The 17,077-nt window shown below is 39.3% G+C and overlaps 1 protein-coding gene across 5 annotated transcripts in view; it reads right to left on the bottom strand.

Moving 5' to 3' along the window:
- DCDC1 (doublecortin domain containing 1) overlaps positions 1 to 17,077 on the bottom strand; it is a 244,302-nt gene that overhangs the window by 98,625 nt on the left and 128,600 nt on the right. For all 5 annotated transcript variants that reach the window (XM_088653766.1, XM_060275323.2, XM_088653781.1 and 2 more), the window contains 5 exons: positions 11,854 to 11,991; positions 10,348 to 10,466; positions 7,918 to 7,978; positions 5,181 to 5,339; positions 4,690 to 4,841 (listed from right to left, as the gene is read on the bottom strand). In XM_088653766.1, the coding sequence (XP_088509892.1) occupies positions 4,690 to 4,841; positions 5,181 to 5,339; positions 7,918 to 7,978; positions 10,348 to 10,466; positions 11,854 to 11,991 (629 nt within the window). The remainder of the gene's footprint in view (positions 1 to 4,689; positions 4,842 to 5,180; positions 5,340 to 7,917; positions 7,979 to 10,347; positions 10,467 to 11,853; positions 11,992 to 17,077) is intronic.

The following is a 17,077-nucleotide window of genomic DNA, read 5'->3' as shown; positions in this document are numbered from 1 at the left end:
CTTCTCACAGGTCACTGGGTGACAAGCTGGGTCACCATGCTTTGTTGGCTGCTACAGTTCTCCCCCCAAACAACTTCTATTCAATTTAAATAAAGGTAAGTTGCTCAATTTAATAGAAGAACGCAAACAACCACAACCTCACACCGGCAGGTGAAAAATACGAAACACAGCATCTATATTATTTCTGTACCACGTTGAGTTAGGTTTGTATTGCTGAGTCTACAAAGAACAGGGGGAAAATGAATTTAAATTATCTAGCTCAAACAGAGAGCTGAGTAATTTTTGTCAAGATTCAACTAAAGCATGTAATGAAAGCTAATTTGTCCCCAATTCAAAGCTTTAACCTTTAGAACATTTATATGGCAGATAAATCATGAGGAAAAGCTTGAGCTTTCAGTGAAAAGATTCACTCCATCGTAATTTTCCCACAAAGTACAATGTGGGGGTTAGGTACACTGAAATATTGTTTCATGAAAACACAAAACCCCAGGTGTTTTGAGAAAATAAAACAAAATTTTATAGGGGGGGGGGGAATTCTTAAATTCTTCACTTCAAAAAAAAGGATGGGAAATAAAAGTGCTTTTAGTTATATCTATATAAACTAAATATTTCACCTGTGATTTATAGGAATTTTCTTTCTATTGGAAAAGGGTAGGTGGCCAATGTTATATAGCTCAAGACAAAACCCTGTTAATATTTTTTGCCATTGATGGCAATGAAAGATAAAGTGTAACTTTTTAAATTAAATCTTCTGGATTTCCCCCCAATAAATACCTGATAAGGAACTATTGATTTAGGCGGAAGGGCCAAATTGTAAGAAAGCAAGTGGTCCCATAAAAGTAAAAGGGACTATTCATATACTTAAAATTATATAGGACAATGCATTTTGTTGTGCTTTTAATGTGGATTTCTGCACGCAGGTACAAGCAGGATAAATGTACACTTGGCAGATATAAATCTGTGTAGGTGCAGTAGTAGATGAAGGCTTGGGTGCAGAGTTATGTGAGTGAAGTTTGATTCGTGCAATGGGACTTCCACCCCTCCTTATTGTATCCCATTGCACCCTGAAAAGCTGCTCCTAGGAGTTGGAGGAATTTTTGGAATAGTGCAGAATGTGGCATTGGGGGGGGGGCATGCGTATGGCAGCTTTGCTCCCTTAAGATGCCTCTACTCAATTTATATTGATCCTCCCCTCTCCCTATGGAACCCCTTTGAAATATCCCATGACATTCCAGGCTGGTGTGTGTGGCTCCCAAGAGTGTATTTTCCAGTGCACAGCAACAGCAGTGGGAAGGACAGGATGAGAAAGCCCCACTGTTCAACTTGCACTACCCTGGATACAAGCCATAGGATGTCTTACTTGCAAGATCTTTGCTCTACCTTGGAGTCATTCTATAAAGCCACCCACCATGAAAGTATCCATTTACTCCCAACAGTTCACTTTCAATGCATTATTCCATATGACCAACATTCCCCACCTTCTGCCCATTGGATTTTGGGAAGAACTGGCCTGAATGGCAGAAGTGCCTATTAGGAGGGGGGGAATCATCTGCCATACTAATTATTTTGTTTTGGAATAGACAAATCAATCGCATGTGAGACTTCGAGTGCCACTTTGTATTGCAAAGTCTTCATAATAACAATATCATTTTGTATCAGGTACATGAAATATCTTTCATTTACACACACCATTCTTCTGCATGTGCATCTATGCACTCCTCAAATCTTAGCGAATCATTCAATATTGTGCAGGTATAATGTGAACTGGGAAATCAGGAGTGGTTCCCAGTATAATGACCTGCTTCTTCTCAGCCTCTTCAATCTTATTTGTAGATTTCCCCCGTGCCCCTTAATCAGCGGTGCCCATTGGGACTGCCAGGGCAGAATGCAGGGAGACCAACAGTAGGTGGAACATGAGCCAATGACAAGCAAAGACAACTAGTTCAAGTTTTACCTACGACCTGCTCCTTGCTGAGCAGAGCAACACAAAGATCTGCACAAACTGGCCCTGCAGTTTTAAAAAATCATTTCTGAGGTTAACTCTCTTGATACAACAAGGAAGGTGGCTTTTTCATAGACTCATAGAATCATAGAATTTTAGAGTTGGAAGTGACCATGCTGGTCATCTAGTCAAACCCCCTGTAATGCAGGAATCTTTTGCCCAATGTGGGGCTCGAATGCACAACCCTGATATTAATAGTCTCAGACTCTAGTGACTGAGCTCTCTTGGTTCAATCCAGAGTTTGTTCAGCTCAAGACTTAAGTCTACTAGGAAGCAGAACACTTATCTTTTGAGATGCTTATATCATTGTGGGAAGTTTATCTTCCATATAATATAGACATTTAGGCAGACAAAGTCCACCATGTTTGGAAATGACTACAGTGGCCACTATTGGATCATGCATTTGGAAGTGTATATCACCAATGTCCACAATAATCCAGCTCTAGTGACTTCTAGATTTTCAGGCAAGGAACTCCCAGGGAATTTGTGGGCCGGGGGGGGGGGGGGAGTGCCAACCAAAATCAGCTAATTCTCTGATCAGGGACATTTGAGAAGATGTTATTGGTTGTTATATTTCTCCCAGAACCCTGTAAGCCTGGTGTTAGTTTCTCAACCACTGTCTCACCTAGGTTTTGAGCTGCTTAGGGCCCATTCTTTTTTCCTCACATGTGTCTATCGTATGCATAAGATGTTTTGAAATCTCAACACAGCCAGAACTGTATGCCACACTTCACAGGTTTGGACGGCATGTTGCTGCCTCATTGGACACCTTCCTGTGAATGGCATTAATTGTTCATCAATTGTAGGATTCAAGCAGCATGAAACATTGCAGGAGAGTGTTAGTAAACATATCCCACAGGTCACACAAAGGGACAAGTTTATCTCACACACAGATAGTTTAGTGTTGAAGCTGATAATCAAATCTACGGATTTCATTGATTCTTGTGAAGGAAGCCAGTCACATATTGCCCTGGAAGTGTTGAGGGCAACCCTAAAGAGCACATTTTGTGAAGATCCTTATGTGAACAGAGAATAGTGGTCAACTAAGGGCCTTTAACTGAGAGTTATCATTAAGTCTGGTCACCTGCTGGTGTGAGGGTGTTGGCTGCTTGCAAATATCTGCAAATGCAGTTGGGTTCTCAGCGACACCCACCCCACAGTAAGTATTAGTAAATTTTGTGCAGAATGCTGAATAATTTGTTTCCCTGGATCATAAGGAATGTGGTAAATGGGGGAAATGTTTAAAGATTTAGGTCTGAAAGGTTTTTAGAAACCTGTGAGTACTATTTGTGAGGATATAATGAAAGCCAGTGATTTTTATATTATGAAAGAAGAAGAAGAAGAAGAAGAAGAAGAAGAAGAAGAAGAAGAAGAAGAAGAAGAAGAAGAAGAAGAAGAAGAGGAGGAGGAGGAGGAGGAGGAGGAGGAGGAGGAGGAGGAGTTTGGATTTGATATCTCGCTTTATCACTACCCTAAGGAGTCTCAAAGCGGCTAACATTCTCCTTTCCCTTCCTCCCCCCCCCCAACAAACACTCTGTGAGGTGAGTGGGGCTGAGAGATTTCAGAAAAGTGTGACACTAGTCCAAGGTCACCCAGCAGCTGCATGTGAAGGAGCAGAGACGCGAACCCGGTACCCCAGATTACGAGTCTACCGCTCTTAACCACTACACCCCACTATAGAAAACATTGCTATTACAGAACAGAATTTGGTTATGAGCCCTGCCCTCCCGATGTTTTAAAAGAATCTTGTCACTTCCAGGCTCTCATTCAGGAATTTGATCTTTTTATCATACACTTTTTATTGCAATCTGTCAATTCTGAAATGCCACCACAGAAGGTGCATGGTGGTAGTCATAAAAGAGGTACTCTATGCCTATTATGTCATCAATATTAAGAACCCCTGGGGTTGTTTCATCAACTCAATGCAGAAAGTTGCACCATGCTGCATCATCTGGCCAGAACATTGCGACATAATGGAATACCATTCCACATTTCATGTTCAAATCCTAAGCAGCCGGGAAAGATGGGGAAATTGCCAAAATGCAAGATTGAAATTTGATATATGCCTTTATGATCAATCTCTATTTGAACATAGAACACAGTTTCAAAGCTCACATGCACTCTCAAGAGAGGGAATAAATATATAAAATATATTTCAGTATTATACAAAACATCTCACATTCATGCAAACTGCTCTGTGAGTACTAGAGCCTAAGTACATCCAGTGAGTTTATTGCCATGTAACACCCAATGCAGAAAAAGTGGAGGGGTATATGTAATATTGCTTATTAGTTTTGAATTTTAACATTCTTGTTTTACCTTTGTATCATATATTATAGGTAAAAATGTATCAAATGCATAAATGATGTACTCATATAAAATTAACTTCAGTAGAACAAAGCATGTAACCAAATCATACACTTTACTCTTCTATGCATAATAAGTTGACAATAATTACCTCAGTGATCCTCTTCCATAGTGTACACATCAATCTTTTTCTTTTTTATAAAAAAACCTGCATAAATGTCACCCCTTTCCATTAGTTTTGGTCAAAACTCCATGTCTGCTTGCAAGCCAGAGGGCTTCTGAGATATTTCAATAATATCCAGGAAATCAATCTTACATGAAACTGAAGGAAAACATCTAATGTCATTGAACAATAAATATCAGTTCTGTCAGTGGCTTACCTTTGAGCTGAGGCCTTAGGATGTTTCTCTTCTAGTTTCCTCACCAGTGCCACTGTCAGCTGCCTATTCTCCCCCAAGGGACCTTCAGGCCTTAAGTGGGCGTCCAAAGGTCCTGAAAGTTGCTTCTCGTTACAGACATCATTTTGCAGGACCTATTAAATTATGAACAAACATACAATTAATATATATTGTGCTCCATACAAATATTTACTTTGGATAAGCATATTTTGGCAGGTACATTTTAACAAGTAATATTATCCCATAGGGATAGGAGCTATTTAAAAAAGGTATTTTTGTGTGATTGTGGGTTGTGCTTCTATTTCTCGAAGATGTGTATGTAATTAATATTCACGCTAAACTCTCTCTCTCTCTCTCTCTTTACATATACACATACAGAAATTGTTTAACTTGAATATTGATATTAAACTGCAAAGGGTAACAGCATTTCCTTTCGAAATGTTTTTCCTTAAAAAAATAAATACTGCTCTGACCTGCCTCTGGCTTGATACAGTGACCTCTTCTGCTGCATTGCTATCTGTCTCTCGATGAACTGGAGACTGGGCCCCATGGTGTGTGCAGTATTCCGTCTGGGTCACCTCCTCTCTTACATTTAGCTCCTCTAGGTAGGTCAGGACAAACTCAGGGTAAGCCTGTAGGAAAGGACAAAGGCAGAGTAGTAACACACACCAGGATGTAATCAGTAGAAAGACAACCATCTACAGTTTAGCACTAGGAATTATGGGAGGAAAAGTTGTTGATCCTAGGCAATGACATTAAAAGATATGTTGCATCTACACAATTTTGTTTACAACTTCCACCCATTTGACTAATGCAAAACTTAAACTCTATACAGAATGTAGAGAATAATGATACAGACTGTAACATGTAAGTATTAAAAAATCACTAAGACCCTTCTAGATGTTTGCCGCAGTTGTTGTTGCTTCAGTTGATATTACACATGGGCGCAACATGGCCCATTTCCTCCTCCAACCAAACTTTCCTTTCTGATCAATATATGATTCCATCACTGTAGTTTCTGCTCAATCCATGCATATACATACTTAGTGCAGAACTCTACTATTCACTTTCCTTTCCACTTCCAATCATTATTTCTTTGTCTCCCCACACATTTCCACTTTCCGTTTTCCCATGCTTAAAGCCCTCCTTAAACATGACATTAGGTTCATTTGTAAGAGCATCATGGCGTGCCATTCATTGTTAAGGGTCAACTTAGCTCACAACTGGCATTTTCATGAAGGCCTTTTATAAAAATATATGCCAATGGATATATTGGCATATGCCTACTGGATATGGTGGAACCCTCCCTATGCCTGCAGAATATGAGTCATGTCTCTGCGATGATATGAATGTTACTGCATGCCTAGCTTAGTATAGTTGCTCTGCTGACAAGGATCCACTGGGATAAGGTAGAAAACAAGCATTGTTCTCATTGAGGCACTGAATAATGTGATTGGCTGTTCACTGCAACTATGCTTTCCCTTGAAGCAGCACTAAAGCTTTCTCCATTTTTAAAAGTGAGAGAGATGTTGAAATTCTCCTATTTCATATTATTAGTAAGCAACGCTGCCCCCACTGAAAGTCACTACAAATACTAAAGTTTTCCCTGACCCCCAAAATGAGGCAAGCCTTTGCTTACACACTTTTTGCCCTCAAAACCCATTCCACCGCCAATAAATAATTTGGTCCAGTTTTGGTGCAAATGACCCATATGTTCCTTTTTTGTTGCTGGGGCTGAACTGAGGAATATTTTTCGCCATACCCTGGCACCACCTGGGTTAAGGATTAGCAGCCCAACATGATGTATATTAATATCAGGGATTATATGAAAATAGGGGCTCTCTAAAATACAGTGGCCTACGCTGCACTGCAGAGTTCTTATGCTTACAGACTGCATGTTACATCTATAATTTCCTTTAAAACTTTGCTATTTCCTTTAAGCCTTTAATCAGAATAGATGAGATCCTGAAGTTATTTTTCTATGAAATAGTGCTTTATCTAATGAGCAATAGAGTATTTGGTAAACTGTAAAGGATATAAATGAAGAATTTCCGAATTTCAAAATTAGGGCATTCTGAGTATATACTGTTACACTAAGATTGCCCACTGTTTAAAGACAACTTTCTGGTCTCTGTACCAGATGCAGGGCTGAAGTCTATAGGATAAAGGGGTTGAGCCTGGTGTGAAAGGGATGCCACTGTTGTGCTTTGAAAGTGTTGGAAAAGTACAGGTGCAAAAGGCAAGTTGTTCACCTTAGATATGCAACTACTGCATGCACCGCCAAATAACACTATCTACACAAAGCAGGCCGGCACAGATAAACCTAACCACAATAACAACTACACCAAGTGCAAAACAAGAACTAAAAGTGCATTCTGAGCAAAGTCTCAAGCAAGTGAGACCAGCTACAGACTATACATCAACTCAATTGTATTACACGCATATTTTAAGGTAGGCATATTAAGTAATTAGGCATTTTGAAAACATTCTAGAAAGCATTTCACCACTATATCGATGAGAAACCCCAAGGCTGAGACTAGTTCCAAAGAAAATCAATGAATTCATGGCACAATACTCATAACAAAGCAAATCACTCAATAAAATGTACCAATTTGTCCACAAACTAGATGGTAAGTTATATACAGCTGTAGCCAATGTCCCGAGAGCTGAAGTCTGGTCAGGCTTTCTTGCGTCACCTTTCCTGCTGCGTTCCCAAGCTCCACACCCACCCACAGTATCTTATAAGGGCTGCAGTGACATGGAGAATTGCTGAGAGTAGGGTAGTAACAGATTAGGCAAGTAGGAGTATTTCAGCTAGAAATACTGATTTCTGGCCAAGATCAGTGCTGCACCATTTGCAGTTAGACTAAAGCTGAACTTTGATACATGTATAAATCAAACCCCAAATTAATGAACACGATAAAATCAACATGTCAGTGAATAGTACTCATTAGAAAAAAATGGGAAAAGGAAAATGCAAAGCTCACAGTAGTCAGAAGTTTAAGGAAAATATTGTCATAAAATGCTTTTATGCTATTCTTAGAGAGAAATCAAGCAATGCAACAATGCAAAAGGGAGAAAACATTTACATTGCTCATGTAGGAGGCCATATTTAATCATTCATGCATATATGTCTTACTGGTCTCCATGTAGGAGTCTGAAGATTGGGAATAAATAGTTTTTTAAAAAATGCTTATATATCTCACATACCTTAGGATGGATACAACCATCACTTCCAAACTCCCAGTGTTGATATATACTGTTTTTGTCTCTGCAAGAGAAATATTTCTTAAGTTAACTATCACCAAAAGCATACAGCATGTTCTACTTACAGCGGAATTCTATGCATGATTTGCCTGGAAATACCATAAATTCCACTACACTCAGTGGGGCTAACTCCCAGGAAAGTGTGCACAGATTGTAGATTCATACCATATTTACTCAAAAGTTAGTTCCACTAAGTTCAATTATCCTTATTTCCAGGCCGGTGGGTACATGATTGCAACTTTAGATATCATAACTACATTTAATAAATAATTCCACCCTGAAAAACTTATTCCTTAAATAAATCTCTGTTTAAGAAAAGGAATGAAGTAGCATGGGATTTCTAAATAGGAGCAGTACTTGTTTAACCACTTCCAAACCTGACCTCCTCCATAAAGGAGATGCTTTTAAAATTTGTAACTCACCAGACAGGCAAATATCTTTGGACATCAGATACTTTACCCTAAAACTGTAGACAACTCCAGATCAGAGATCCAGAACTGACTTGGCAGGTGACAGCTTCCACACCCTTTTACAATTTTACAAACAATTTCAAAAGGTTAACACTTTTCTGGCTCGGGGTTCATCATTGACCCACGCTAGAAACAGCACTGGTCCTGTTCCTGAAAGGATTTTGGTTGGGCAAACCTGCCTCCCCCAAAAATCAAAAGATGCAATTATCACACACACAAAAATAAACCAATGTAAAGTAGAAACTCTTCCTTTAATACAACTTGAAGCATGTGCACTAAGCCAGAATTCATTCTCTACTGGGTTTCCTTTGGTGATTTCTGCAAATGAGAAAGCACTTCTCCACTCAGTGCATAGTTAAGCTACAGAGTATCACAAGATGCAGTGAATTTTAAATTGTGCTACTGCTGATTATGTTATGTATTTTATGAGAATTCTTTCAATGTTAATTAGGAATTATGTTTAATACTGCCTTATTTCGTTGTGAATTGCCCTGTGACCGTTGTTGGTAAAGAATGGTACAGAACTCTCTGAACAAATAAATAAATAATGGCCACCAACTCTGATGGGTTTGAAAGGGTTTTAGACAAATTCATGGAGCATAAGGCTAACAGCAGCTACTAGACTTGATGAGCGTGTACAATCTCCAGAACTAGAGGCAGTTGTTGGGGGGGGGGGCATGAGTGGCAGATTCCTATTGTCTCATCTTCTGCTTGTATGCTTCTCAGAAGTCACTGTGAGAATAAGATGCTCCACAATATGGCCCTTTGGTCCTTATTCTTCTTTGTAACAACAAAAACAAAAACAAAAATGTAATGAACTCTGATCTGAGTAAATTCTAACAATCTGAATTTTCATTGACTCAATGAACTTGAGTCTTGGGTCTGTTCTCCATCCAGATACAAGGTCAGCACTAGAAAACAAAAGTAGGTCAATCTAATCGTCCTTTCTCCACTGGGGAAAAAAAGTTCATTATAAGGATTTATAAGGAAGGTTTCTCTCAATCTGGGCAATTGTGAGATGATTTCGAGACATTTTGATCACATGATATTGCAGTAGCCAAGAGAGTGATGTGAATCCTCTACATGATGCACATCACAAGGTGAGAGCATTTAGCATCAATAAAACTGCAGTTACTGTAAACAAACAAAAAAACAAACAACTGACAGGTTACTTTGGGAATGGTTGTTGGGAGCACATCTTGCTAGCACTTAAAGAACATTACTGGCTCCAAAGTCTGGTCCATTTCTGAGCACAATAATAATGTTCCGGTATCTTGTACACTGTATCTATATCTGCGTATCTGGAGGAAACATCTCTGACATCAACCTGTCCTTGAAGTGAGGTCATTTTTGGAAGTCTCCCAGCAGGTGTCCCCAGAAGATGGCTCCCCCCCCCTTATTTTTTACTTTTTTTTACCCTGCAGGAGCAATTTAGTCTAACTCTGCGATTGAGCTGTAAAATGTCCACCAAGAAATCTATCTGCACACCCAGACTGCATCTTTAAGATCCACTGTAGGCTATTACATAACATGTGCATTTTTTTTATCTCTTTTAAAGGACCGAGAAACAAAAGAAACACAAGAACTACCACAGCATAAAGTAAAAAATATGTGTCCTTGTTATCTGTCTATTTTTTTCCCTCCTGCCTATTGTTGAAAGAACCTTCAAAGGTGATTTAAAATATGAGATGAAAGTAAAGGCTATGCCTTTACATGAATTTAATAATCCAAAAGGAATTAAAGGATGATGATAATTTTGAGGTAATACAGTTTCACTCATTGAATGACAAAATCTGTAAGCACATACAGTATTCTGGTAACATTCGGTTTATCTAAATGACTACATGTTTTCAGTTTATCTAGATGATTGTATGTAAAAACCAACCAGCCCTTGTATTAATACCTTTTCTGCAGACACAGTTTAAAGCCTTCAAGGGGTATGCCATCCTGCATCACAGCTCTGATTGGATGACCAACAGCTAGGCTGCTGTGTACCATAGCTCGACTTAGAATCATTCCAGCCTTTCAATGAATGGGGGAAAAGGTTTTGAATAAGTTAAAAGAACCAGAAAATTCAACAATGTGTTACAAATAGAGAGGTCATTATGCCTGGATAGCTCAGGATATTAACAGTTGGAGAAACTGAAACACTACCCACAACTTAGCAGTCAATGAGCCCTGCTCAGAACCAGTGATCTTCTGTACAACAAGGGTGGCATTTTACAGTTCAGTGCAAAATAGAACAGACCCTTGATATCTTCATTTGTCCTTTTCCTCTGCATATTTCACAGTGCAACGATTTAGGGTCCATAACGTGTCACTTGCTATACTTATAACTACAGAGTTTACTCGAAATATGTATGCACAGGAAAAAAGTTCACTGAACTGCAAAGATTGCAACAAATCTAGAGCCATTGAGTCAATTTAAAGTTTTACCTCAAGTCTAAAAGAATGTTGGTTAAACATCCTTAAAGCCTTTTGTTTGTATAGATTTATATACAGAGAGATATATATACAGCAGTTCTGAAGCAAGTAAAACAGCTGTTGCAGGTGCAATCTTTCATTGGTTGTTACATTTTAAAGGCTGAAATCCGAACACCTGCTTGGCAGTAAGTCCCACTGAAAACAAGAGGACTTACTTCCGAGTAAAAACAGCTAAGTCTGGGTTGCTTTACAGATTTTAATATTAGCTATCAAATTCAGGGCAATTGTAGGCCATTTTATATGCAGCTTATCTATGATTCCTGCTTGCAGAGGACTCTAGCCACACCACTGACAGGCAACACTACTACTGACAGTGCCGCCCCCAAATGGGACATTTGGGGGATGGATCCTAGGATGGTCCAGCTCCCGGGGGGGGGGGCTGTCCTCCTTCTGTCCTAGCTGGTGCAAGCAGCAAGGCTTCAGGTGCAGTGTTGGCTCTGCCGCTCTCTTCTGCCTTGCACCTCCCAACTTTGTCCAATAATTGCTTTTGATATTGTTACAGTGATGCTCACTCCCTTTCCAAATATGCAAGCAATGAGTTTTTTGATATCTCAAAAGGGAACAGGGTTGTCACGCTACAATTCTGTTCATGGCGGCAGCGGACCACAGCCAATTCAGCCAACATATCATAATTCAGCACAGAGGATATAGCCACAATTAACAGATTAATTTGCTCTTGGCATTGGACATCTATGTCCCATCAAAGTCAACTCCATTTGTTTTCACAACAAACCGAGGAAGGCCATGGGAGACATGGTGTTATATATGCATGATGATCTTTATTAGTTGTGTAAGTTTTACTTGTTTTTAATATTTAACTCAAAATCCCCAAAAGTAAGCTAACAATCCGAACAACAAATCTTTTCACATATCAAACATCTGAATCCATTAATGCAGTGGATGCTCTGCCTTTTCACTATGGTACCTTTGTGATCAGCCACATATTAGACAGGGGCCAGTGTGCTATGTCGAATGTGAGCTCTTGGCGGCCATTTCGTCTGGGAGCATCTTTCTTCATCTTTTCCATGTTAACCGACATGAGAAGAACCATCTGGGGATCAGCCTACACCCAGAAATAGAATGAACCATAGAACTTTCACTGATATGTTAGCACGGTAACAGTTCAAATTATCAATAGAGAAAATTTTGTGTAACATTTCCTATTACCATAACCCAAGTAAAATATTGTAACAATCATGAAGAAACAGTATGTTGTTATACTGCCATTGAAGCTGTCTTGCCTCCTACATTTTCTTCATTAGGGACAAAAAACGTATGCCAAAAAATTCACTCGAAGTGCAATCCTATGCATGCCTATTTAGAAGTAGTGGGACTTACTCCCAGGTAAGTATTATGACAGAGGTCAGTAATCTTTTTCAGCAGGGGGCCGGTCCACTGTCCCTCAGACCTTGCGGGGGGCTGGACTATATTTTGAAAGAAAGAAAAAGAATGAATTCCTATGCCCCACAAATAACCCAGAGATGGATTTTAAATAAAAGCACACATTCTACTCATGTAAAAACATGCTGATTCCCGGACAGTCCACGGGCCAGACTGAGAAGGCGATTGGGCCGGATCCGGCCCCCGGGCCTTAGTTTGCCTACCCATGTATTATAGCATTGTGGTCTAAACATGGGTATGGAATGAAACATGCACCACCGAAACTCAAAAAGGAACTAACGCAGAACAGATGAAAATGTTATTGGAAGGGATGTTAGGATAATAGCAATGAGTCACCTTGCGGGGTTATAATTGTAATAACTGAGACACTGTATGCGGATCATTTAAACACGCCAAACCTTTTAAATAATACTTAAATATTAATGTTTTCTGGGCTACTGATCATATGGGAATGGCATATTCAAAATGCTATCAAAGACAAAGAGCAAAAGCAGAGTTGGCCAGAAAGATGCTCAATTTGCTCTTACCTGTTAGCCAGCTGCTGCAGTACCGAGAAGAGATACCCCATCGTTTTTGTACAATGGGAACTAATGTTCTCCTAATCCCACACTAAAGGCTGAGGGACTTAAAGCCACACGTGTACTTGCCCTCTCCATTCTAAGTTATGATCAGAGGCAACACAACTGTGTGGAAGATTGTCATAGTTGGAATTAGCGACAGATATCATTAGGTTGTGTGTAACACCTGCTGTAAGTCCCTGTGTCCTCATAGCAATGCCACTGGCTTTAATCTTATCACATTTGATTTTGTGGTGCAGTGGGGAGGAAACATTGGCCCCTTTGTATTCATTTGAGGTTGGCACCCAGCACTAATACCATGCTGTTCTTCAAGAGACATAATGCGGGATATTACAAAAAAACCACATACACCCCAACAGATAAAGAAACAACACCACATCTTTCTAACCCAGCTTCAGGTGATTTTATAGTTTCCACAGTGTGTGGAGCAATGGTGTAACAGATACAAGGAATCACAACAGGAACTTTATTTTATATATATTTATTTTCTTATTTTCTTCATAACTTCCTTTTTTTAAAACACATCCTATGTTACTGAACTGGAAAAGCAAGGCAAGCTGTATGTCATAATATGTTTTAGCCCGTAGAACAAAGACAAACCTTTTGATGAGTATACTAAACTTTTAAATAGCATAGTATCTGGCAATATCTATATATTTTTGAAGCCTTCACCAACAGCATAATAAAAAAATAGGTTTGGACAATGGCTGCCAGCAGCAATGAAAGAAAAGGAAAAAGTGTTTCCCATCACCCACAACCATAGTAATAATGCTTCCTGCGCATAGCTGCTAAGTTTCCCCTTTTCTCGCGAGGAAGCCTATTCAGCATAAGGGAATTTCCCTTTAAAAAAGGGAGAACTTGGCAGCTATGTTCCTGCGCCATGTTATTACCACATTTTTAAAGTAATTAACTAGGGCTGAGTGGAAAAGGGGGTGACAACTTTTGCAAACATCTTCATCAGAATCAACAATCACTTTATTGTTGTTGGTTATATCAAAAAGAGGTGAAAGTATTCATCTATTCTGAGTGAGAACAATGCTTCATTCATTTGGTTTGCCACATTAGCATGTACGCAAATGTGAATGAGTACAGTACACAGTATTGCCACATCTTCCTCATAACTATGTGATCCCACCCTGGTCCATATTACCCAGGAAGAAATTGCGTTAAGGGGGGGGGGAATGGCACCATACAAAACCAGAAAGGAGTAACTGTGGTAGAGATCAAGACTAACACTGCAGATAGTGGTGTGTGTGTGTGTGTGTGTGTGTGTGTGTGTGTGTGTGTGTGTGAGAGAGAGAGAGAGAGAGAGAGAGAGAGAGAGAGAGAGAGAGAGAATGAATTACAGCACCAGCCTAGAGCTGGCAACGGGCAAGTGATGGCTTAGTATCCAGGGATTCCTGGTTCATCTCAGCCCCCAGAAGACCACGTTCAATAGGAATGGGGCATAGCTGCCAAGTTATCCCTTTTTTACAGAGATTTTCCCTTATGCTGAATAGGCTTCCTCGCGAGAAAAGGGAAAACTTGGCAGCTATGAATGGGGAGCTCCACACTTGCAGAGAGAAAAAGGCATTACTTCATGAGAAAAGGCCTAAAGAAGCTGACAGAGTAAATTGTGACAATTGACCTCCCCCCCCCCACACACCAAGAAAACAGTACAGAGGGGATTACAATTGCAGCATTCTCATAATTGTTGATAAATAAATTTCTCCCCAACACCTCCCTCCTCAAAGTGGGTAAATGACTCGTGCAGACCTCGTCATAACATTTCATTTGAAATCCAGTAGAAATTGTGTCTTGTTGGGGGAGGGGCGGTTTTACGTCCCAGGGGTAACGTGCAAAGGCAAACTTGTGTAAAGTCAAAATAGAATAACTCCCTGAAACAACCTTTGTATGAGAAATATTACATTCTGGAGTCAGCACAAGATCTTCTAGGGCCATCCAAGATCTTGTGAGATCTTGCAAAGGCCTCCAGAACCAACACGTGACCTTCATAGAACCCAGAAAGCAAGGTGGAGAGCTTTTAAAAGATCAAAGTCTCCAATCCCATCCTCCACACCTCGCAATTTACTTATCTGCCAAGCTTTCTCTGTATTTTAATCATTTATCCACAAGTATACATAGAAATAAAACATGAATTATAAAAATCGCAACATATTTTATGGGGGGGAAAACAAAACCCAAAACAAAACCCGAGAGATTCACATTTAGCATATTTCACTGCATGTGGACTTATTTTTGGAATAAAACTTTCTGATCCTCTGAATCAGCTTTAGCTACCACATTGCAAAAAGTAGTTTGTCTTGCAGCAGTTGTTCTGCATTCTAACCCTATCAAAATGGAGTACAGTATGCACTACAGACTGATCCTATATGATGCTGCCTCGGTGCAATGTCTCATAAGATCACACCATAAGCCCAAAACAAATTATTGTGCTAGACCCCTAGGCCAGCTTTCACCACCCAAGGACTGTTCAGATGTTTCGGACTACAAAGCCTATTACGGTAGATCCAACATCACACAACCATGTTGACTGGTGCTGATATGAGTTGTATTTCTAAACATCTGCAGGGCACCAGGTTAACAAAGGTTGTTCTAGTCAATGGTAAATATTATGCAAGTGCTCACTGACAGATGGACTGTATACAGGCTGTATGCTCTACAGAAGTTACAATACATTAATGGAATTTGAAGATGCAGATATGCATTCATACCATTAAACATTTTTCCTCCTTCAATAGAGCAATTAAAAAAATTGTGCTATAATTAAAACTACCCTCTGCTTTTATTAAGAAAGCAATTGCACCGAAACATATTGAACAACCACAAGGACACTGCTTCTAATGCTGTCGTTATCAACACAAAATGCCAGCAATATATCCCAGGTCACAGATACATGGCCTAGCTTTCTCAACAGTGATAAAAGAGCAACAGGCTGTAATTGTCTGGGTTATCTCTATCCCCAGATTTACGAATGTGGATTATATGTCACAAATTTTACTCTACTGGAAAGGTTTTGCCTGTCAATAAAAGATTAAATATAACAGTCAGGGGTTGAGCATTACTATCTATACCTGACAGCAATCTTAATGTGTGAGTATCCAGAACATGAGACTTTTGCCTTTTTAGTGTGTAATCCTCTTAGCATCTTGTACACCTCAGTGAGCTTTAACATTAGGACATTTTTTTTTCTAAAAAAAAATACTATTGGTATCTGCCCCTGTGCCTTGAATTTTGCTTTCAAAAATTGCTCTTGAAGGTATCAAATTACTATTCACAGCAAAGGGTTTCCTCTCTTGAAACATAGCTGTTGCTGTGCCTTCGAAACACATATTAAGACATCAAAGCTTGACTATATTCAAAACTGGTGTTAATGTTTATATTCCCTGTTTAGGGAGGCTTTTAATGTTTAATAGATTACTGTATTTTATTTTTCTGTTGGAAGCCACCCAGAGTGGAAACGCAGACAGATGGGTGGGATATAAATAATAAACTATTATTATTATTATTATTATTATTATTATTATTATTATTATTATTAAAAATATTTGTTTCTTTGGTTTTGCCCCTTGTCTTTTATTTTTCTCTCTTAACATGAATTAACCTTAGTTATCCCCTCCTACTTATACACTATAATCGTATACAGACTTTTGTATTAAAATGCTACTTTATCTGGAGTGTGCCTATCCAAAACAGCAAAGGTGTACTCATTTTACTGTGCTACTGAGCCACAATTATGTCAAAAGCAAATCAGAAGCTAGAAACACCATGAAATAGTCTTTATCTGCAGTAAACAATGAGCTCATATATACAAACTGGATAAGAGAGTGGGGTCACATTGGCTATAATTCCAAGAGTAAGTCTACAACTATACACTTTTGTGTTTGGTCTCTGAAAGTAGAGATTAGACCAAAAGAGGGAGGTGTATCACCCTGATCCCTAAAATCACATTTTGCACGAATTTACATTCCACTAACAAACAGCACTACCTTTGATGCCCTGAGAATTGTCCATATTTGAGGGAGAATCTCACAACTAGTTCACCAAGGTGGCAGGACAAGGGAGACAAAGCCCAGTTCTGGAATTATACATGGAAGCAGTTAGCAAACAGCACCTGCTGGAACAAGTTGTCTCTTCCCTATGACCTGTCCAGGGTCCTGAAAGATCTAT

Source organism: Zootoca vivipara, chromosome 1 (genome assembly GCF_965207765.1).
Source record: "Zootoca vivipara chromosome 1, rZooViv2.hap1.1, whole genome shotgun sequence".
Classification (NCBI taxonomy): domain Eukaryota; kingdom Metazoa; phylum Chordata; class Lepidosauria; order Squamata; family Lacertidae; genus Zootoca; species Zootoca vivipara.
The sequence above is the reverse complement of the archived record's forward strand: the minus strand, read 5'-3'. Positions and strand labels throughout refer to the sequence as shown.